General features: G+C 38.5%; 1 protein-coding gene and 1 long non-coding RNA gene across 3 annotated transcripts; both read left to right on the forward strand.

Moving 5' to 3' along the window:
- The first annotated feature begins 4,528 nt into the window (after positions 1–4,528).
- Positions 4,529–13,866, forward strand: LOC110060006 (uncharacterized). 2 transcript variants are annotated; one of them, XM_020766729.2, is made up of 3 exons: positions 4,529–4,671; positions 5,793–5,877; positions 9,485–13,866. In XM_020766729.2, exons 2-3 carry the CDS (start codon positions 5,814–5,816, stop codon positions 11,674–11,676), a joined length of 2,256 nt encoding a protein of 751 aa, XP_020622388.2. In that variant the 5' UTR covers positions 4,529–4,671; positions 5,793–5,813; the 3' UTR covers positions 11,677–13,866. The 2 variants fall into 2 exon arrangements, with proteins under 2 accessions (XP_020622388.2, XP_020622390.2); XM_020766731.2 differs by lacking the exon at positions 4,529–4,671 and adding an exon at positions 4,746–5,694.
- Positions 13,867–14,150: 284 nt separating this feature from the next.
- Positions 14,151–20,244, forward strand: LOC110060007 (uncharacterized). The gene is made up of 7 exons (XR_016204327.1): positions 14,151–15,511; positions 15,964–16,065; positions 16,420–16,487; positions 16,744–16,858; positions 17,373–17,467; positions 18,343–18,418; positions 19,525–20,244. It is a non-coding gene; the product is annotated as an uncharacterized LOC110060007 (long non-coding RNA).
- Positions 20,245–24,780: the final 4,536 nt, after the last annotated feature.

Here is a 24,780-nt window from a genome sequence, read left to right on the forward strand (position 1 = left end):
GCAGATTTTGTCTTAAATAGGGTAAGGGTTTGGGAGGCGGGCCTCACATCCCCGCACAATATTTCGTTGAATACACTCCCCCCCCCCCCCCACCCCACCCCAGAGCGGTGATATCACATCCAGTTCTTGGCTCTACATCTTACGGCGTCCGAATTAACTGAATGACGCGGCCTGGAAGGCTAGACTTGTTTGAGAAAACAGGGTATCGATTAGACAGTAAATGAGATGTATACAGTCAAACGCAAGCAAAAGTCCTCGTGACTGACTATCGCCGCTTTCATTAGCGTACGTCGCCATGTTTGAATCAACCCCTCTGCACGGCGCATTTTGTAACCCTAGAATCTAGAAGTTGCCAAAAAAAGTTTTAGCTTTAAGAACTAAGTAAAATCCACTGGAGCACCACCACTTCTTAAGCCCCAATGTTGGTTTACTTGCTGTCGTTGTGGCCAGAGGACAATCTAGATAGGTATCAAAAGTTCTTGGTATGGTGAAAGCCTCTTACGACTGAGGAACGGGTCATTATGTCGATTCGACCACCTCGTTCAGTACAGTGTCTTTCTCTGAGACAGTTCTTGGTGCAAACAAAACCTCGATCAATTCTTGTAACCCATTCAGGGCGTGTTACCGAATTCCACCTCACTCGTAGATGGTGAAGAATACAAGTCAATATATGAAATATATATTTGAACTGTGCAGAAAGATATCAAGATGTGATTGATCATCTCAGTTATACACACAACTTAAGCAAGTTGTGAAATTATTCTTCACCATCTACGGGTATATTACTAACTCACAATGTGACCAGCTCAGTCCCAGTTGGCTTGATCGCTCAGTTGGTAGAGCACCGCACCGTTATCGCAGAGGTCATGGTTTCGAATCCCGTTCAGGCCTGAATTTTTTTCAGGCTTCAGTTTCACAACTGCTTAAGTTGTGTGTATACTTGCGATGATCAATCATGTCTTCTTATCTTTCTCCGCAGTTCAAATATATGATATTTCATGTATTCACTTGAATACGAATATTCTGCGAGATTCTCTGTTACGTACAGTTTTCTTTTTCACCCTATCGGATCTTAAGGTGTGTGGGATCGCCAGGAGACCTGTGAATGCTCTTTATCTGTTCTCCTGTATTTTGACTTGCCTCACGGGTCATCAAGATAAAACACAACTCGTAAAAATAAACAGCGATACCACACACCTAAACATCTAAAAAGATATATGCTGATGAATTATAAACCTCAAATATTTATAAACAATAAAAATCTCACTTAACTAATATTCAAATTTCATTTTCCACTCTTCTCGTTGCCTGCACAGCAAGCCAGGCGCATTTTTGGACGCACAAAATACAGAAAAAGCCTAGCTTCCTGTGTAGATGAGCAGGCTACTCGTATCAAAAATCCGCCGGCCGATTTTGCTGGCTCGGAGAAATTCGGTATTTGATTTACACTATGTAGTTCTGGATTCTGTTATTATTTAGTACGAGGAAATTAAACTAAAAAGAGGGAAACTGTAAGTAATGAAGGCTAATACTCAGTTTATTGGCAAATCTCTGAACAGAGATATCGTCCACTCGACATTTTGTCAAGTCGGCAGTTTGCGTAAAGTTTCACATTTTTGAGCCATTAGCATGGGAACAATTAAGCAATGGTTTCCTTATCAGCTCAGCGTACATGACGAAAAAGGAAAAAGGCAACCGACCCTTCCGGTCAGTAAAGTTTTTTGCGGGCTGAGAATATAGAGCATCCGCAATCCCATTTATGTGGTGAGTAAATAACGCCTTATCGAGAAGGAAATGACAGTCAAACACTTCAAAATGACAACTGTAGCGTCACTTCATTTCTTTCACACTACGTTTGGCCACATGCACGGCCAGCACCGCCTACAAATAGCGATATTTAACATGTAGGGTCAGCGATCGTAAATCGGCAAGCCTATTCCCGTTTGGGATTTTGGCAGATCTTTAAAAACGAAAAATAAAACATATGCATGCGAAAATGAAACTAAACGCTCTGTTGACAGAAGCAACAGGAAATGTCCAGTGTTGGGACGTTTATCCGTTACATCAAGGGGAACAGTGAAAGAACGATAAAGTTACTGTTTACGACTGGAAGAAAGATTTCCACACACATGGGGCAAAAAACATCCACGATCCAAGCGCGTTGATTTCAGTTTGAAACAGCCTCAAAAGTTGCATGGGAGAGCTTCCTGACCTTCTTGTCCAATTCAAGTTTAGACCTTTCCTTACAATCGCCGAAAAAAACCTTCGAAACTGAAAATTCAGGTGAGGCCCTATAAAATACGATACCATTGTTTTGAGGGTTATTTCCGCTGTTATTGTAAGGGGACTTGATGTGTTTCCGTGCCGATGACTGACTGATTCAAGATTGAAACTTCAACAAACCAAGCTAGAGATACATATTTTTAGCATTTTATGATTATCTGAGTTATTACAGTAATAGTGAATCCAATTATTTGGATATATTGAAAGCGTAGGAGGTACGCCCATGTAACTATAAAAAATTGAACTCCAAAGAAGGACAAATTATGATCTCTTCTTTCTTTTTCCGTTTTGATCAAAGTGGACAGTGTAAAAGCTCTCGAGCCCAAAATAGTGAAATCTTTTAACATGGAGAACATTCTCCGTACGTGAAAAAAAGGAAAAACAAAGGTTACGCGAAAAAGCGTAGACCAATGAAAAACTTGTGCGGAAGACATTTCTTGACAATTCCAAGCTTGGTCGTCTGTAATCAACGACAAACGATTGAAGCTGGAGTTATTCGTACTTCTCTGCCTGAGAAAAATTTAAAAGTTTCACAAGAATAGGTTGTGTACTGGATTTCGTGGTAATTTCCTTCCTCGCAATGTATTTGCGTCGTCGTGATCACATGATCAAATTCCAAGTCAATTTGGCACATGGCCTGACCTCTTACCAGCTTGGCAAACAGAAGATAAAAATTACCGCTTGGGTAATTAATTCCTGTGGCGTGGCATCCATGGACAAATATGATAGCATTGACCCCTGAAAACGGGTTCACTGCAAGTAACTTGCAGATAACAACACTCAGCGTGAATCCTAGAATTATGCTCGCATTAGAATTCACTCACTTGAAAATCCCACATAAATCCTTAGCAGAGAGTGAGCTGTTCTCCCGCTGTAGTAATTCAAGAGGTGGAGTTTTTTTCTTCTTCCCTCCTGTCATTTTAGTTTTCGAAGTAAACATGGAGCGGTATAATTTCCATTTCGTATCTTTCTTTCAGCGCTTGCTATCGGTTTCACGTTATCTTCTTTATTTTACCTGCCTCTCTGGAGAGTTTCAATTTGCACCATACTAAAGTGATATTTAAGTGCTGTTTCACTACATAAAAATCACACCATTTAATGTAAATTGGCTTAGCACATTTAAAACCAGAAATAAGAATCAGGAAACTCGAGGATAGTCCTGCTACGACCTTAGAATATCATTTGGGTTCCTGTGTTTTTTTCTCTTAAACGACTCTTTGCTGCTGAAACCAATCAAGAAAAAATTAACCTTGACTTCATGTTTTTTTCTTTTTTTTGAAATAGTTTAACCTTTGTGTTTAACGAAGGAAGACCGAATTCTTGGCCTCTCTACTCGGTGAACTCAGATAAAAACTGAGCAACGGAGAAAATCCGTGCCTATCATCGGAAGAGAACACGATGCTAAGTGGAGCCTTAGGGGGTATGATGCCTGCAGTGAAAGATCTTGAGAAAGACAGTCGTGATAAAACGTGAAAATCCTGAGCGACATGGAATCTAATTTTATCTATAACATCTAAGAGTCATCTTACATCTTTTACCGATGAATTCGAACCATGACATGTTCCTTTCTATATTGGGAAGGAATTCAAGAGGAAAACGCGGTACAAGACCTTACTCAGCTTGGTGAATAAAACGGTGACACAGCCCCGGGGACACAGCACTGAGACTCGTTTCTCTCTCTCTCGGTTCAACTTCCACGGTATTAAACAGAAGAGAAGTCGAAAGAAGACACTGTTGTTTAAAATATCATTGAGCTCAAACAAGACGGAAATTCTGGCTTATGTTTCATTCTCTTGACCGCTATCTAGCGAGCCCTCGTTTTTGCTGTATCGCAAAGAACATTCTTGTAGTTGCTCAGTTCTATCTGTAAATCTGTTTGCAGGTCAAATTTTCCCTGCGGTAATCCGCATTTTTTCCGATCCCAATCGTTAAACGGATGGGAAAATATTTCAAGGTTTAGTTGCTACGTGTACAAAATTAACCTAGTCGCTGACAACGCTAAAGATGAATGGTTTAGATTTCCCTTTACTCCATGTATGAAGAAGGCAGACAGTATTTACAGTGTTTGAATTAGTTTTTCAGTTTGAAGACACTATAAACGAAGTTACAACTCACGCAAAGCTGTCGGATGGGATTCAAAATAACGTTGACGTGATTTTCTGACAAGTACATGCAAGCGAGAAGCACCCTTTTTTCTTGTCACACACCCAACTTTGTCAGTGGACCCTGCCAATCAAACGTAATCAAATCATATCATTTCATCTACGTCAACCTAGTTGAAGCCAGCAGCTGCATGCCAGGTACCGAGTCTTTGAACGGTGTTTGTACCGCAAAGACAATGCCGGAATCACCACTACATAACCGTTGAATTGGACATTCACTGTTAAGGTAATCATATCTAACTGAAACATTAGTTTTTGACGATTTTTCAAGTCGCTGTTTGTCAACTTTTTTAAGCCGCGCTAGCACGAAGGCGACCGACCGCCATATTTTATTAGAAATGACCTTGTACGGCGGAAAGTTGTTTCTTCAGCAAATCGCAGACTTTTGAGACTTTGTGAGAGATATAAAGGCCAGGATCGGTAGAGACAAGTATCTGAAACCCGGGTCAAAGTCACATATCGTTCTTTATCACGAAGCGACTCGGATCGGCCATTGTTGTGTATCAACTACATTATACATGCGTAGGTCTTTGTCTGTTCAGCATGTAAATATGAGCGGATCACGACACGTACTTTCAAACTCAGCGAGTGCTGATTGAAGTGGTGCATTGAATTTTGGCTAATTTGGGTCACTAGAACGAAATCTGTTGGTTCAGACGTCGTTTTCGCCACACTTGTGTTCAATGTTTTGTCTTACTCTGTCTCGCCGTGCGATAGTGTTAAGGAACCTGACCCTTACAAAGATTGTGTGTTGCACATCATGAAATTTACCCGCTAACAAAATCGGTAGTACATACTGTTATGGTCAGCTAGCTTTCTTAATATTTGATGATAAAGCATTTATTTTCGGAGCCCATGTCGTTTTTCTGTCTACTGTAAGACAAATGCATTGTCTGTAATTTATATGCAAATTTTCGTATGTTGATGATGTCAAACAATGTACACACTTTTATTGAGTTCAGTTAACAGATGTTTTGATTTTACAAATAAACAATATATTCATCACGCAACTTCAGTTATCGTTTGTCGCGTAGTAAAATGGTGGAACGTCAGGTTAAGAGGTTATTTGGATTACGTTTCAAGAAATTTAAGCTTAATAAATCCACATCTTGTTGCTATATCCTCGAATGGTAAAGTTGAAGTCGAAACTGTATGACATGAACGTGGACATTTCTTCGCGCTCTCATCAGCAGTCGTCGCTATCTCTTCTCCTTGCACTTTCACATTGTTACCGAGAAGAAAGGAAGCGGTAAAATTGCTAATGGGTTTAGGGTTTGTTTGAATATCTGCGGATTTGTATAATGCCTAAGTACAAAGATTAACACGAAGATTTTTTGCCTTGTGCAGGTAATACCGACAAAAGACGTTATGCAAGACTTCAAAGTCTGCTATCTTCCTGGAATCATTATATTGTTGTTTCTCATCAGATTAGGTAAGGAGTCATTTGTTTATTAAGTAAACTTGTGCTGTGCTGCTTAAACAGATGCACATACTTTTGGGTGAAAAAGATTCTCGCTAGAATTACGTTGTTAGAAACACTGTACGACTTCTGATCAGTTGTTCTCGAAGAGGCCTAGTCGCTCGCGTGTCTTTCTTTCTTGGTTACATCTCTACTTTCGTGATCACAGCTCGACTGTACCGTGATAAAGATCACTCCAGCGGGGTTTGTAAGATAACGTGATACGGTTGAAGCCGATTGTTCTTGAAGAATCTTTTAGTCCTTCTTATTGGCAAAAGTTCAATTCCACTATCACTGCTGGATAATGTATGTTTGCAGCTATTCGTTTATGTTTATATCAACCTGATCAACTAAAAGCTCACATCAGCAGAAAGAAATGAATTTTGAACTCATTTGCTTTCGCTTTTTGTTTCACGTGGACAAACGTATCATTACAGTTGTTACTATCTACAGCTGATGTTTAACCTTTTAAACTGATTGACTTTGTTTCTTGGCATTTAGTGTTTATAATTTTACTAACATGTATCAACTTAACCATTCTGAACTGTTAACCCAATTTGGCATTTTGAATAGGTGCTTTTGTCAATTTACATATAATATTTATCTGAAAACTTTCTTTGGGATTCCATCTTTTGTTTCTAAATTAGCACATCAATCATTCTTTGTTTAAAAAACTAATAATATTATGTAACTGTAATAAAAAGGTTGTAGCTTTTCATTGTGGTGAAGTAAAAGTGTAGTCTAAGAAAAATTATGAGGAGCCCAAAGGTTCCTAACAATGAAATCCTGGGTGCCCAGCACTTAAGCTTAAATGAAAAAAATAAGTTTTCCCAGTCACCCTAAGGGAAATATCAGTCGCCTGTGGCACCCGGGCCCTTCTAGAGCACAGCCCTGTGAAGAAAAATAATAATAAGTGGTTTGCCTCATGATATGGTCACTTGTGATATAGATCATGATGTTTCAACTACATACTACCAGTCTTCATCTGGCAACAAGGTTGACTGGTTACGTGTCACATTTAAAGCATGATGCTCCACTGTGATTGGTTGGATTTCAACAGCTGTGATTAGCGCTTTTTGATTAGCGCTATTGTACACCTGTTTTTGTGCCCGTACTAGACCTCTGCCATTTCAGAGCATGCCCTGAATGCACCTGCTTCAGAATGAAGAGAAGTTTATTGGTCGTAGTCTTCACGGGTACACATGCAGGGTCAAAGAAGTGACTCTTGGATACTTCACCCTAACAACATCAACAGGGATGGTCAAATAGAAATTCTTGAGGCGTTGATGCACACGATCAAGACACGCAACAGCAGGAGAGCTGAACAACAGCAGATCACCAGTGAAACAGCAAGGATGGAAATATGCCAATCACAGCTGTGGAAAACGAACAAAATAAACAGCAGAGCATCTCATTTTATGAGTGGTGCAAAAGAGTTAAACCTCATTGCCAGATGAAGACTAGCAGTATGCAGTGAAACATCATGATCCACATCACAAGACAGTAACCTTCCTGTGATTATAATTTGTTGTTATTAACTTTGTAATTGTATGTGGCTACCTTGTTGGAAAATTGTGAAAATTGCAGTCATACCCTGGTACTGAATGTATAACACGAAGGGATATACCCACTTTGTTCATGTGTCTGCTTTAACAACGTGTAGAGTGTTACTGTAATTTGTCACTGTAACCTGAAAATACTTTTAAGCTAATGGCAATACACTTCCATTCTGATATGCCTCAAACCATCCTTTTACAAAGCATCTAGTAATGGATTTGTTACTAACCATTTATTTAATAACTCCCGGTAGAGACCCTGGTAAGGCAGACTGATGCATGAATAACATGTGTACATTTCTTGATGTTACACAATCAGTTCCTGGGTGTGACTATGCTTACAGCAAGGGTGAATGTATAAACACTAGGTTCAGGTGTGTACCAGGTGTTCACAAAGAATGGGATGTTTACAGTGATATGTCATATGTTTTGGTCAAAATTCATCAAACAGTATGGTAGCTTATTCAGAATTGTAAAGTAGGGTAAAGTCCGCATATGGGTCCCCCCCCCCCCCCCCCCCCGTCTGGAGCATTAAATTATACACCTGGGTGGAGAGAGGCACTGCTAGAGTGAAGTGTCTTGTCAAAGAACACAACACAATGTTCCCATCCAGGGCTTGAACCCAGACTGCCTGATCTGAGAGTTGTAGAAATGTAGTTGAGTCAAAACTTACATTTTTTAACACCCATATGTCACCTTTTATCCATTAATAATTGATAACTGTCTGCAGAGTTTGTTAGCTCCACACCTTACAAACCCTTACAATAATTTGTTTGAAAATGATAGATACAGAATCATTTGAGAAAGATTCATAAAAACAATATATCAGAGGTTACTCCTGCTGATCTAAAAGTTGTTTTCCAGTCATAACAAATTTCAACCTGCCTTTCATGTGTCTACGAAACTATAAAAAATATAGATATTTGATTGACTTTGTTGCCTTTTCCTTTTGAAACAAAGTGAATGTTTTTTCCTGGTGTGCATGTAGTCGACAAACTGCAAAGTCACCTCTAAAAAAAGAAAAACATTTTTGTAATGCCTGAGAGACATAATGTGGCCAAGTGGTGTAGGTTAAAAATCCTCCATTTTGACACCAGCTGGATTTATTCTAGGTGGTCCCAAATTCAGTTGAGACCTTGGCCAGTTGGAATGCTCAATGACTGTTTAGTTAGTGTCCACAATTAGCACAGTAATCAGAGATGGCAACCTAAAAAAAATCAAAATCCAGGAGATTGTCAATTTTACCTTCTCAACCATAAAAAAAGTTGTTTAAAGTAGAGCACAGCCAATTCAATGACATAAATGTGTCAAATATCAAAAATTGTTTCCAACAAAAATGCCATGAGGCAGTCAAAATATGTCTGAATATGTATTTTAGGGCTAACCTTTCCTTCATATTGTCTGGGAGATTCGGTGACCCATGTGGTAGACCGGGAGACCCTGTCTGTATCTGGGGGACTCCTGGATAATCCAGGTTGGCAAAGATGAGTAGTGCTAATTTAAATCCATGCACAGTTCAGTTACTAAGTAATACTTACTGGCATTATGTCTGCTGGCATGCAGGGCAGCCACAAAGGTCCTCCACTCCTGTCTGTTCTGGGATAGCTTCGAGATGGTACCCCAGTTTTGGTTAAGTGTCTTCAGCTCCCCCTTCACAGTTCTTTAGCAGGTGCTTCTGATTCTTCCTTGTTTCATTTCTCCTGGTGTCCAGTGCAGGGTCATGTGTGTGATGTTGTCAGGTTCTCTTCTACGCATGTGCCCAATTCATCTCCATCTCCCTCTCATGAGAATGGTTTCCTTGCTCTCTTGATGACACAGAGCAAGTGGTTCCACCAATACCCACACTTCGATAAAATATATATTTTGGTCACATTATACCACAAAATGTGAAGATTGTAATGTAAACCTAAGGGCAAGAGAGTTGTGTGGGTCTCACTGTATTGTGCTAGTTACTAATGCCAGAACTCATTAAAAGTATTACAGCAAAGGAGATGACTAATGTAGTGCATGTTATTTATTTTCAGGGGTCTCACAACATTCTAATGGAGGGGACATCTCGAGTGGCACAAATAACCAAAACACGCACAGAAATGCTGATTACCTTCTCAAGCGAATATTGGAAATGAAAAGGACCAACCCCCAAGAAGGTCCCAAATACCGCAACATCAATTCAAGTGCAGACCTGCACAATATTGTCAATCCACGATTTAGGACAGAAATGGCAGTGCTGTTCTCAAGGCTACCTGAGTATAACCAGTGTGACATACTTGTTGCAGTGTCAAAGACAACACAGTGTCCTGTGTCAGACATCATTGAACTTTTATTCAGCTTGACAGAGATGAAACAGAACATAAACGTGAGTTGTCCTGTTGGGGACAGAACCAAGCTAAAGCTGTGTAGTCAAGCTGACAAAACATTTATTGGTGAAACCTTCTGCAATGAGCTGTTAAATGTCTTCAAATCACTCCCCTCACCTTTTAAATGCCATGTGATCAATGCCATTGCTCTGGCTTACAGCCTTAAAGGCAGACGAAATCTAGCCCTGTCTGTCAGTCAAACTCAAAACGCAGTAGCAGAGATATTCCCGTCTGTGAGCCTGCCTAATACTTGTGCAGACCTTGAAATGGATCATATTATACCATCTATCCCTCCAGTTAATATCACAGTGGCCTTGAGCAATGCAGACAAGAAAACCTGGTTACAAACTTTAACAAAGAAAGGGCCTGAAATTTACGAGATTGTTTTGAAGTATGAATACGAGAAGACCCACAAAGGAAAACTTTTGGGTCCTACCAGCCTTGCTCAGTATTTAGAAGAACATGAACTTAATAGCACTCAACTTGTTACTGTTGGAGTAGAGGGAGGCAACAGGATATTTTCAGTGCTGTTCAGATTAAAAGTGAAGCGCAAGCCATCCAACCGATTGAGAGAAATCAGATCGACATACAGGATCGTGGAGGCTCTAGAAGCCAAAAACCAGCAAGAGTTGAGAGAAATCTTCAATGCCAAGATCATTTCCGTTAGCCTGGATGGAGAGAGGTCAAACATTACTAAATCACCACCAAAAACTGACAGGTGGACTGTGAATCAAATGGATATGGCAAAGGAGTTGTTTCCTGCAAACCTTTCAGAATATTACAAGCAACTTGTGAAACCAGCAAGATGCTTTGTTGTGTTTTACATCTCGCTTAAAATCGGCAAGAGTCCATTGGAAGTTGAAATGTTCTATTCTTCATTTAAACGGTTTTCGAGAAAGCATACATGTTATTACACCAGGAGAACTGGTCCTACAGAGACAACTCTTATTAACGGGTTCACTCCTGAACGTTTTACTGGGAATGCACTTTCAACACAAGTTCTTTCTGTAGAGACAACAAGAAAACCATCAACTGTGAGTGATGGAGCTGTTGATCATATTTCTGACAAGGTGGATATAGAAGACTCATCTTCCTTGGAAATTGCACTTTTTGCTCTCTTGGGAACTCTCTGTGTCTGTGTTTTGGCATTTACCATTAACTGTGTTATGTTAGCTTTGAAAGCAAAGCCTATAGATCAGAGTGATGGGAGGCCAAAACCTATGCTGCAGACTGCAGTATTTCATAAAAGCAAAAGTGTTGCAGGTTGCAAAGAAACTGAATGTGTACACTTCACAGACACAAATGGTTCCAATTGCCAGCCATCCAATACAGAACATCCTCCTAAAGTGGAGACCATTGTACACAGTGACAAGAGTTGTAATTGTTTATGCCTTGTCTCGTCATCAACACCTAATACTATTAGAAGGTGTGATTACAATAAGTCTTGTTTAAAAACCTCTCAACCTGTGCTACTGTGCGATAATGGTGGAGCGAAGAGAGCAAACTCAAGAACACAATTAGAAATTGAATATTGCTTAGGTTCTTCACCAGTGGCAAGAACATTTGACACATCACAGCTGTGTGTGGATGACAGAGCAGAGAACAGTTCTCCTGATATGGAGGAGAGTTTTTCTAAGACTGATTGTCAATGCCCCAAAAGACCTCTGGACAGTCAACAGGGTGATGGCAGAGTTTTGAAATCACAGGATAAAGCAACAAGTTGTTGTAGTATATCTGACACAAGCTACAAAGAACATTTATCTCCCAAAATGAAACATGGCTGTCTTCCCACGGAAGAGTCACATGAAACAGTCATTGTTTTGTTGGACTGCAAAGGATTCAAAGAAGCACAGGTCTGACACAAGCTACAAGTGTCCTTATGCTCTACTGAAACTTCATATTTAACAAGGTTGCTCTATATTCATTATTTAATTAACTAGTTTTGATATCTTGTCTCAGGTAGTGAGACAAAATTGGCTCCTCATTATGTTATATATGTACCAACTGCCCTTACCGATGTTCTCCCAGTTATGACTTGTTATGTAGATCAAAGTATGAAGTGCGAATACTTGACATACCTTAGCCTGTGTAGTAGACATTTCCTTTCCATTTTCCAGGTGGGGAGATCAAGCAAGTGAACAAACAAATGAGTGTGCCTGGGGTGAGCAAAAAATGAGAAGAGGGGATGGGAAGTGGGGAGGGAGTGAGCCAAAAAAGGAGGACAACGGGGAGGGGTGGGGAGGAAAGGTGAATGCCTGCTATGCAGGTTAGACATATCTAAATGAAGACTTCTGGTTTCAAACTAATATTGTTGCCATACAGGGTGTCATTCATCCCAGTTGCTGCACGACCAACAGCACTGTAGCTCAACTGGGATTAATGGAAGTTGGGCATCTGTTGGGTTTGAGAAGTTATTCTCTTACAAGTACTTTGTTATGAAGTTCCCCATGGCCCTATTATAATGAGAGCGCAGAAATATAATTAAAGTTCTTGCTACTCAGCAATACAGAGCTTAAGAATGATGTTCACGACAAGCTTCTCATTAAGGGCACGGCACCATGCAAATCGACTGGCTGTGAAAACTATTTTGCCCCCCTGGTTTGACCATCTGAAGGAAATTTTCTCTTATAACATAGTTCAGTTAAATTATATCTGCCTGCTTGTCAAGACCAGTTGCCTTCTTGCTGAAAACCTGAATGGAACCCCTGTTCATGATGTTGACAGGCAAGTTTTTTTTGGCAGAGGTTCGGCATTAATATGGTACTATTAACAACCAATATCACCATATTGATGTGATAGTAATATCCCTGTTGTTGTATGGCCCCAAAGTACTGTTCATTGTGCTTTAAAGGTCTATTATTGTGGCCAATTACATTACAGTAATTACAACTAAATGTTATAATTGAAGATACCCAGATGTAATCTTAGTTAAGAATCACTCTCCTTATGATAAAGACACCTTTATATTACCAGGGCTGTCATGAAGTAGCTTTTAACTTCTCACCTGTAACAAACTTGTTACCTTATGGGTGACTCTTATCAACTATAGGCAAGTTCACCCATAACATCAAGTGCCCATAAAGCATATTTAGCCCTTGTGAACCAAAGAACCCTGAATTGATACAATCTTTAATACAGACACCTTCACATATAGTGCAGACACTGTACTCAGACCCTTTCGTCTGGGGGTGGGGGTACTCTACAAAGTCTTATATGGGGAGGATCCACCCCAAGGTCTAACCCCTTAGCCTTTCACATACCATTTAAACAGAAAAAGTACCCTTTTCATATACCTTTTATTAAAAAAAGAACCCCTCTCACTTACCTTCATGAGATCACTGCATCCCTTTTCTAAACCCTTGAGATAAAGTTAACGAACAATTTTTCTGGAGAACGTAAAGCATAACCTGAAAAGATGCTAACCAGAAAAAGAAGTATTTCGTATTCAGATCATGTTGACATTGGACTTAAATGACAGATTTCCCCCATGTTTTCATATACCTTAACTTGAGAAATCCCTACCCTTTTATATACCTGAAGCCTGTAATAGGTGACCTCTTTTGGGCAGAGCCTCCCCGTGTAGGCCGTTATAGTGAGTGCCCCCACTTCCTGGGCCTTTAGTGTCCCTTACAGAAAGGTTCAACTGCACTGATTACCTAGACCACACTGTTTGACTATCACTGTGGAAAGCTCCCTATGATATTTCCAGAAAAATGGGTCCTTTATGATAACCAAAATTTTATTGACAACAGCTTTACAATCAAACAATGTAAGTTTATATTATTTGTAGAGAAGTTTCCTTTCCTGTAAAACATCACATACGTGAAACTTTCCACTTGATTTCTTGTAGCATACGTACCAATGTGACTGCAGACTTGTACATAAAGAGTTAAGGTTATTTATCTTGTCATTTGACACTGTGGCATTTGAGTGCTAATTTAGAAACTGGATGTAGTTATGGATCATTTCTGTCTAAGTGTTGAGACAGTTCCAGCTTTTGCTGGCTTTTAGACATTACAATAAAAGTTTGTTATGTTGCCATAATACAATCTGTAGATCTGTGGATGAAACCTTATAAGCTGCCTTACAAGTTGCCCTGGGGGAGGGGGGGATTGCAGAGGGTTGCAGAGTTCCTTTAGCAAAAGTTATGGGGATAGCATCCTAAGGGGAGTAGTGTTAGCATCTCGAACTTACTTTGCTTATCTACATAAGCACTTGATACACCCTAATACTTTGACTTAATCATTAATGGCTCTGTCAATTTCAAGCCTGCTCATTTTCACCTCCTCCCCCCTCCCCCCCCCCCCCCCGCCTTCTCCCTCTTTCCTGGGCATTTAACATTTTATTTTCAGAAGGTGGCAAATGCCCCACCATGGGGCAGGTGGTGCATCATATAAAATCCCCATGGTTGGGCTGTGAGAAAAGTGCAAATGCCCCACCCTAGCGTCCAAATTATATTTAGGATTTAGTTTTGGGTTAGTAGGATATCAGTATACGTCAGGAAAGTGATAAGAGCCACATATCAGGCCTGGCCAGTGATGGGTGGGGCGTGGGAGACCAATAGACCCAATTCTTTCCCATAAGATACCAATATATCTTATCAACGGTCTGACTCGAAAACCCCACATTTAACCTGCACATTGAAGTTTCAAAATCATGTATTAAAACACAGCGAGGGCCGAAGCTCAATTCATTTTCGATCAATTCCGTTCTTTATTTATACTATAAGGGGAATCTACATACATTTTATAGGGTAAAGTAATGAAAATAGTAAAATTTTAAGAAATATGTCTTCAGCCGTTTTAACAAGTATAGCTCCTTTGCTTCTTTGATATGAAAATATCAAAGAAAGCATGCCCACAGTGTTGGAGGTTTTCCTTCGCTTTGAAACGGAACGAAACGAAACTTGAACAAATCCTCCACGAAAACACCCACGCAACGCGAGAATAACATCCTCGAAAGTCGGACGAATCTGGGTACCATGTCTAAAAATAACTTAAGAGAGATTATGTTGGGTAAAAGGCGTACCATGGCCTATACTCTCTTAGCTTGATCTTCTCTTGGCCTCGGTTATCTCTAATTAGCTACAAAAATTAGACGGAGTTCTTGGTAGGAAACCAATGATTAAGGTTACAAATTAAGTTAATAGAAAACCAGCAGACCAGACTTCAAAATTTGAAGAATGTGGCATGCTGGCCATTGTTATTTCCACTGATACATGATTTTTATCCCTTGAAATAAGAACCTTGGCGTTTTAATGAAAAATATTTCTGTTTTTTTGTGTAGCTCCAACCAAAAAACACAGTCGTCAGTGAAATTTGCATTTGAAAAGGTAGAAATCGACTATCTTGGTCAATTTGAAGCCACCTGGAGAGACTATGATTTGAATTGCAGATCCGTTTTCACATTAATATTCAATTATTCATATTTTACAAGTCATTTCTACACGAAGAAGGAGCATGGCGAACGTCGCTAAACATGAACATCGTTCTCTGGTGCTTCTGAGGCAAAATTAGCTGCTAAGTCAACGTTGTCAAAGTCAACGCACCGATCATCGTCCATATTTCTTCATGGCAGCACGTACAAGGCTTAAACAGCAGGACGTGGAATGAATGTTCCTTTACAAGAACAACAAGAATAATGGCTGCAAGAAGTTGACAATGTATTTCGTTACGAGCCTTCTCAAGTTGAAAGGTAACCAGAATTACTTGTGGTGATATTTCTTTTAAAATGCTGTTTAAGAAAATGTAGCTTTATTTCCACAGAGAGTTTAAGTTGACCTCATCAACAAATAGGTCCGACTAATTTGAATATTATAAAATTGAATTCGGACAGGAGCCTTTTCAGATGAATGAGAAATTAAACTAAAAAGATAGTACTTTACACTAATCTTTCAAAGAAAGCCGAACCATCAATAAGCTTACAAAAGTAACGTCTGTTATGGAGGGGAGATGCAAGGGGTAAATTCTCTTGTTTCCTCATTTATTTCCTCTACTAAAGTCCTGGTCAAACAGTGCATGATTCTTCCGGGGGGTACTGCCAGAAAAATTGAGTGGGGGTGTGGGAAGCGCGTGTTACAACTGTCATGCGCCGTTTGACCAGGGCTTAAAGAATGAATCTAACTTGATTGGTTGGTTTGGTCGCAGTTGAAGAATTGAGCTGAAGAGATTTCTACACTGGTTAAAGTAAAGACTTTGAAGATACTTTATCAGTACTTGAAGAGGCTAAGCACAGGCTGTCAGCTGCAGGCATGTTTATCATATATCTTTGTTGTTTAGGCATAACCACAACAAAATATATTAATTAGTTACTGCTACAAGGAATGATGAGGATGATGATGAGGATGACGATGATGATGACGACGACGACGACGACGACGACGACTGGTGTTACCATAAACACGTTGATAAGAAGAGCTTGTTGTTTTGTTCAATGCTTCATATTTCCACCCTTTCATTGGAGGCGATCGCAAGTAAAAAACGTTTTGAGAAAATTCTTCGCCAATGCAAACCAAAAATAACATCTCCTATAGTTTGAACACTTCATGAAGAGCTAAAATGCTTGGGTTCAAATAAATTTATTTTATCTTCACTTTAAAATAGATCATTTGGATTGCAATGGAGATGAGAAGTGCACTGCATCTTTAAATGATTCTTCATCCACCGCATGGGTAGGTACCAAACTCTTAAATGTTGCTATTAACGACCCCATTAACTAGTTCTAGTTTTCTCAAGAAATGGCGTGAAATGTTTTGAAGAGTTTTCTAAAGCTGATAGCATATTTTAAATTTTGTCAATTGCTTTCTTTTTTGTCAATTTATTGTGCCCACTATTTTCCAGAGAATATTAAAGGAACTTAGGAGTAAACGCGGCACTCAAAACCACTTTGGATGCTAGCATCATTAACAATTCAACATCCCTTCACAGGACACAGGCTCTTGGAGGAAATGATTATGGCAGCTCATAGATGAACTTCACCTGGCTCTCAGAGTACCAAATCGCACTGGAACCGATCATTTTAGACGTCGTGTACTTGGCTGAGGTAAGAGATTCTACTATAGATATCGTCATATTACTGTATTATGCAAGAGAGATAGAGTTCATTATCACGTTTGTATAAAAGCAACTTTAGACCAGATTGTGAACTTGTTGTTGATGTTGTTGTTGTTGTTGTTGTTGTTGTTGTTGTTGTTGGACAGCTATTAGATGAAATTGACTGAGTTGAAATGACTGGAAATGGCTTAGTTGTTTACGGACAAAACAGTCCATGTACAGGGGAATAATTTCCCTATCTTGACCCTCTCTCCTTTGTAGAATTCGTTGGTTTTCATTGTATGTTGTTACTATCCCGGAGACAAGTAAAACATTCTACCTGAGGAATGCTTTCTTCTGACAAAGTACCTGAATTTACAGCATCTCCAATAGTATCACTTCCTCCTGCATTACACGTTTTAGTTACCCCACCCCTCCCCCCTCCCTCACACATTATTATCATCAACATTGGGCAAGTTATTCAGCTCAGTATGTGTATTTACACTTTACTTCACTCCCTCCAGACAGAATCGAAATTGCGAAGTACAGAATGGGATGAGCTGGATATGATCAAACGCTACTCCAGAGGACAACCTCGGGATCAACTTTCTCAAAAGAGGTTAGTTGATCAGTATTAGACTTGCTGAATTCAAGGCTGTAGGGTCCTGTAGATCCATAGACTACAGGGAGTTTGTTTTTCCTTTTTCTCGAGCAAGAAACTATAGATGTAAGCATTGTCTGCCTCGCTAAAAACTAACATCTCCTTTAGCAGAGATGCTTTGTAAGCTCCCTGAAGGGACTAACCTGAAATTTTTACCTTTAAATTTTTACTTTTAAATGAAGGTGTCTATCTATCTAGAGCTGTTTCTTCATTAAACAGCTGAAGGGAAGCTACTCAAAGGCCGTTTTGACTTGCTACTGAACGCTTATATTTGAAAAGTGTATTTCTGTAATTTAGACATGTCCCAGCCACAGAATTCTAATCTACAACTTCGTTTATTATTTGAAAACAATAGTGGGGGAGAGGGGGTGGGGGTGGGGATCAATCGCAGGGGTAGAAAAATCAGGGAACGCTGATATTTCGAGTGCTTATCCTTCGTTAAAGAAAGGTATAATCGGGGGGGGAGGGAACTTCCATGTAAAAAGGACGGGGGGCGCTCGTCGTACCTTTTAGGGTTTAAAAAGGCTAAAAAGGTCCACATTGGGGCTTTTGCGGTACCTTTAGGGTATTGATCCGAAAAATATATGGCAGGGGAAAAAAAATAAAAAGTTGATTAAAAAATTAAATATCGCTGGAGATAATGTGTTGTTCTAGAATTAGTAGCTCTTAGGGGCGAAAAACATTTCAAGCCACGCCCACAAAACAGGATCTTGGTACTTCTTAGGGGTGCCTTTCAAAATTTCCGAGGAACACCCTCGTCTCTTAACCCTGACTTTTTACTGAGCGGGCACGATGCTCAATATGTATTCACATGAAACTTCTCCTTTTTCTAGGAAAATGTCAAGCTTAGGATGAGCAAAGCTGGATTGGTCAGAAGGACAATTTCAGGGGATCGCGTTTTTTCATGAAGTAAGTTGATAAGTTTAAACGCATGCATTAACTGTAGGTCTGGACCAGGTTGTTGGAAAGCCGCCGATAAACGGTAATTCTGGAATACCACCGTTGACCGAGATTTTAAACTGATTAAAACTGCTTTTTTTGCTGTTTAAATTCACAGTTTGGAATTTATCAAAAAATTGATTTTTAACGTTGATCCTGGATTGCGCGCTATACAAATTTAATCACATTTAATTACTAGGAGAGGCTAATATAGTGCCTGTGGTACAACAGGGAGGAATTTGGATTGCAAAAGACAAATAAAATTATTTGTGGATCGAAGAAAATTTTCAAAATAAACGTGCAGAAAACAAACGAGCATGGACATAGCAAGGAAAAAGAAATAGCTTTTAGACATGATATTATCATTCTAATGAGCGTGTTTACGCTGAGGCCATAGCCGCGAAATCCAGTCAAATCAAGCCAAGTCGCATTTGAAGTTATTACTTACCTTTTTACTTCGTTCAGAATTGTTGTTTAAGTTATATTTAACCAAAGCCAAAAACAAGACATTAGAAAAATTACAAGTGTTAAGTCCACACTGCTTTTAGAAATTTCAAGACGAACACACCGGGGAATGCATGAAAACAAAATGCAAATCAGTAATCGTTCGTGTTATCGTGCGCCTTTTGTGCTCAACATGGCTCAGATTTACTTCGGAATAATTTCTTATTTTCCTGAAATAGAATTCAAGCGGGTCATGCAGAAGATTATAAACAACCTGGTCCAGGTTTTTGAGTTTCCTAACTGATAGCCTCGAAATTCGCTGCTGTTATCTGGGGTGTCACTCAGTAGACTCGTTGTTATTGTTGTGTGACAACCCAGTTTTCGGCCTCGAGACAAATTCGCCCAGTGTCATTTGGTTAATATATCAGAAACAAAAGTTTAGTCCAAAAAATCGACTGCGATAATTAAAATGTTGATGTAACTGATCCCTGATTATTCGACCACCGGATTCAAGTTTTATTTTATGACGTGGAGCAGAGTTTTTGAAGCCACAGGGATACGCTTTAATATTGTAATGATGAGTTTAAGTATTATATTGCAGCTTCTTATTTACTCTTTCTTTTATTTCGTAGGTTTGTGGATGCTTTAGGCGCTCATGGAAAAACCAAAAGGAGAAATCAGCCCAGTGAAAGGCAATCATTCAAGATAACACTAAAGTTTACTCAGAGGTAGAAAACGAATTAAACCAAGAGTGTACTTCAAGACTAAGTCGAGAGAATAGCAGCGAAAATTTGTCACCAAGATATAGGACTGTTATCAAAGCGAAGTAGTTTCTGCCATTTTGAGCTGTTTGTAAAATCGAAACTTCAACTGAAATTTAATTCTGGAAAAAAGAACCGTTTTTTCTTAGGATATTTCACGTTCAATTTTTTTGTGTCAGCGTTTTTCCTAATTAACATCGGTTTGAACGGTTTCAATTTTCCCGCCAAAAGACTTAGAAAAATTACGGGCGCCTAAAATACGCATGCGCCAATTTTTTTAAAAATTTCTCTATACTTGCTGTAAGTAACTGTTTAAAATTTTTTAATTTTCCCGCCAAAAAACTTAGAAAAAATACGGCGCCTAAAATACGCATGCGCCAATTTTTTAAAAACAATTAATATTTCAAGTCTTCTATACTTTTTAGTTATTTCTATCCTTAATAAAATTGAATATACTTGTTGTAATAAAGCTTAATTATAAGTGAATAAACACAAGTCAAAATAAATACCACCAATAGAGTTTCCTTTGTCATGTTTATTAAGTAATCTTTAAGTGTATATTTCAAGAACAATAAACAAACAATTGCTTTTTGTCTTTGAATTGACTTTATTCATCTCTAATATCCTTTAATTACTTAATTGAAATTCGATTTAATCAATTAAAAAGGTGTCAAGAAAAAATGTTCCCTATATATACTAAGACTTTTGGCGGGAAAATTGGAAAAAATTTGCACAGCGTTTCCCCTGACAACTTTCTGGATCAAAAATTCAAAATGGCTTCCCTTGAAATTTCCCGCCAAAAATTATTTGAACATCACCTCGTGCAAAAAAGTAAAAGTAAAACGCCAATTTGTTTCCTACCCGTAAAAAAATATCCGAAATAAAAAATTTAACCTCGCTTGTCTTAATCAAATTTTGAACCAAACAAATCTCTCACCGAAAAATTTCAGTTGTTTCCAAACTCTTTTGCACGAGATGATGTTTCGGATAAAACCCTTTTTCAACCGATCCTCATTTGTAACACAGGACAAATTAAACCAGAAACTGTCAAGACATTTTACCGTCGTAAACAATTTGTAACAACAGTTATGAAGTTTTGTAGTAATACAGACAATTTAAACTGTTGTTTGCTAATTTATCCGTCTTAAACAATATGTAACAACAGTTGTTAAGTTTTGGAGTAACACATACAATTTCAACTGTTGTGTTAGCCAGGCGACATTCGCTTGTGATCTTACTCTCTTTGTTGATTTCGGGTTTTATTTCAATTTCAGCGACAACTTCAACAATTCAGAAATCAGTTCAACGCGATTCAGTGTCTGATAATTTTTTAATTCGGTTTAACGAAATGTCCTGTGTTACAACGAGCGTCGGCAGTATAGGTCTTCATCCAGTTACAAATATATATTTTCAACCAACTTATCATAAAACCCAAGTGCCTGATCAAAGAGACGCGATTATATTCTGCAAGTCAGTTTAATTTAACCCCACCCTTATTAAACTCGAACATTTGATTGAAATAAATAAAGGTTATACGGACCACAATGAAAACAAAACCATTACATAGCGATAAAAATACGCCTTAGACATAACATAAAACCGGTTGAAATTTGCGAATCAATCTTGTTTATTCGCTCAGAAAGCACCTTCGCAAATTGCATTATAATTTAAAATCATGAAGATAACAAGACAATTGTGAAGCCAAGTTTATCACTGAAGGTTTTATTTTATCGTCGTTTTTTTGACTAAGAAAAGCAAAGAAAAAGTAAAAAGAAGCATTCCAAAAGACTGGTGATTTGCAAACAAAATGAAAATAGAACTTTCCTTCTGCGGATTGGAAAATAATTCTAAGTCCTTTGCTTTAGCTATGTCTAGAATAAGAAAGCAATCTTAATTTTAAATCACGAAAATAAAGAAATTAAAACATTTGTGAAGCAAATTAATCAAAGCAGGTCTTTACATTCCACAAATTGAAAAGTTGATTATTTTCAAATCATCAGCTTCAGCTAGTTTGGTTTATAATTTTTTGGCCTGTATAATAAGAAAACTGAAAATCTTGACTTTACTTGGACACCAAACCAGACAATCCGGCATACAACTGACTAGTAACTGCAGATTGTTTCTATTTTCGAAAATCTGAACTGTTTTCGACACAAACAATACTTGACAAACTAATGCGGTCAATTTGGTCGTTTCTTTCTGTGTGTGACTTTGTGGTCCGTACAACTCAAAAAGTGGAAATACTGACTTTATCTAGACCCCTTAACGTTACTAATATTCTCCGAGTCAGGCATTAGGGTTTTATAACAATCACCCAAACATATGACAAGAGAATATAGGCATCTTTAAACATTCACGTTTACGAAACGAAAACAAGCCAAAATGCAAACTGCAGGTTTTTTGGGTTGCAAAAAAATTCTTATTAATAAATGGTTTGAACCCTGTAGTAAAGTAGTTATTAAAGTGTGTGAGTAGTTCTGAAGCCAAGTCAAAGTTGTTCGTGCAACTGTTTAGTACGATTCCCCGTGGTATTTGTCGGCTGTTAAGTAATCAAGACTCACTTGATGTTTGTCACCAGTAATGGCATAATCCGTTGTTGACAGTTTTGATTCGTATAGCGAATCGTCGGCATTCGTATATGGTTAGAAAAATATCAGTTCGTTCGTTGGTTTAGTTGAGGTTGCGAATAATTCGTTCGTAGCGTGACAGTAATTGTCTTAAGTTAGTGAATTGGCCTTTCAGAGTCGGTCGCTGCAAGTAATTTGTACTGTAATGATTTATACATTGAGGAGAGAAGCAGTCAGTTTGTGATTAGATGATGTTCAACGAAGTAATTAGTGACATCATCGATTATTTGGCGTCGTACGTTAGTGTTAAGTCAGTCAGGGTTCCAACAGAAAAAAAAAAATTATGACAAAAAATTTATATCGAAAAAGCCCATATTCTCTTGTAAACTACAGTTGTACAGTTGATGCAACATCAACTGAAGTTGTTAAATATAACAACGCATAAAGCACCCACTGTTTTGCAGACATGACGAAAAGATCTTGAAAAAAAAAAACGCTAAACAATTAATCGAGAAACCCGTTTTTTCAAGAGCTAAATAATCGAATGAATTATACAAATTTCATAAATATTTGAGATTCAAAAATTTGTCAAATTGAATCAAGAAAATTTCTTTAAGAATTTGCTCCGCGCGAGATGAATTAAATCGAAATTATTCGCTATGCATGATGTCTGCAAAAGAATCGGCAAATGGTGGCTGATGTTAAAACCGTTTGAAATCAAAGAATTCTGTTCCATTTCGCAGATTCTAATTTAAAAAAGAATCTGTTTTCTCCGTTCCAGACAATTAGTGTACAATTTTTAAGCCAAGAGTGATGTTCCCTTGCAAATTCAAGCAGTCTGTTCCATTTCCCAGATTCTAGTTTAAAAGGAATTTTTTTCCCTCCGTTCCAGACAATTAGTGATTTTTCAGTACTTTCTTCTATTTTCCAGGCAATCAGTGTGCGATTATTCCCTTGCAAACTTAGCCATAGTTCAACCACCATTTTTACTAGCTATCTGATAATTCCAAAGTTCTTATCTTTGAAGAATTCTTGCTTATTCAGTGAATCGGTACAGTTTGTCCACGTCCCCATCTTCTTTACTCTCCTTTCCTCCATGCCAGAGTTAGTTTTCTCGAATTTCTGGAGACAGAATTGAAAAAAATCCCAGATTAGCAAATGCTGAAAAATATTAAAGCTTCAACAGGCTCTTATTTATTTATTTATTTATTTATTTTTTACTTATTACAGTGACTTTACAAATACTGGAGGGGCTACGAAACTGGCAAGATAAAGTTTATTCTGAAAGCCAAATTTGACAGCTCAGTTATGGTACAATAAAGCAATTACCAACTGTTACCTCTTAAAAATACCACTAGTAAGACATTTGAAAATCCAGATGGCTTCAATTTAATTTGTGGCCAGGTTAAAATTTCATTGCGCATTTTTGCCTTTGAACAGGTGAAAGGTTTCTTGTCCATTTAATTATTACAAAGCATAAGTATTTGCTGGAGTATCATTCAGAGTGGCCGCACTTGAAATATTGCAAATGAAAATTAAGATACCGCTTTGCTGTCCTGTTTCAAGACGGAGGGATGAGCGAGTGCACGTGTTCACTCGCTTGGGTGACAGTTCGGTACTCGTGTGGCTTTCTGAGCTAAATTACAGGGATGTTTTCCAAAAGCAATGCTTACCTTCGACTGGAATAGAATGAGGACTTCTTTCCAAGCGTTAGGTCCTTCCAGCATCAAGCATCTTCTTCCTTCAGGAGTAAAATTGGCCCTCAGCCGGACGACACATCTTCACTCATCAACGAACAATCTGAAATGTGCAAAACTATACGATTGCTATGAATATGGATTAGAAACTCAAGCCAATCGCTGACAAACACCGCACGGATCCGACGCGGGAATTTGTTTGCACACTTTTTCTGCCAGCGAATCATAAACGACTAATAGAGAAAGAAGTCGCGTGTTTATGTATACAAGCTGCAAGAATTTGTTTGTAAGCATTCCAACTTGTTTTGCTGGCTATGTTGTTATAAATAAATTAAACTATTCTGAAAAATTTCTGTTATTATATTTCCTGTCCCGCTTGAAACTAATCAGTGAAGAGAGACCTCAGAATAAACCTTTTCATAACTAACTTTTTACTCACAGCTCACAAGGTGGGATCAAAACGACTTCTCTGTAAAATAATTAAAACCAAAGTTAAGCCGATCTGAAATGTGCCCTGAGGTATATTGAAGGGAACAATTTTTTCTCATGTAAACGGCTTCTGAGGATTTACACTATGAGTGATGACAAAAAATCTCTCAAAATCAAAACATTTTCGAATATCACAAGTACTGCTCGAGCTTTCATACGATTTCTCATTTATTACATGACTGAGAAAATTACAAAAGCGGGCGAGTTAATTTGCACTGAAGTGAAAATTAACCATAAATTGGCCTGCTCTCAGCCCATCACAATGAAGTAATTCTCTCAGTCATAAGATTATGTTCGAAAACCACGGGCGAGTTTCGAAGGACTGGCCTCCCATGGAATACGATCGCCTAAGCGTAAACCAACTTGGGGTTCGG

The sequence above is a fragment of the Orbicella faveolata genome, unplaced genomic scaffold (genome assembly GCF_042242905.1).
Source record: "Orbicella faveolata isolate gen_17 unplaced genomic scaffold, um_ofav_v1 contig_47, whole genome shotgun sequence".
Lineage (NCBI taxonomy): Eukaryota > Metazoa > Cnidaria > Anthozoa > Scleractinia > Merulinidae > Orbicella > Orbicella faveolata.

Excerpts from the sequence above, each read along its gene's own strand:
- LOC110060006 (XM_020766729.2), top strand. The coding sequence starts at position 5,814 with ATGCAAGACTTCAAAGTCTGCTATCTTCCTGGAATCATTATATTGTTG. Across the intron at positions 5,878-9,484 it reads GTTGTTTCTCATCAGATTAG|GGGTCTCACAACATTCTAAT; the intron begins GTAAGGAGTCAT and ends ATTTATTTTCAG.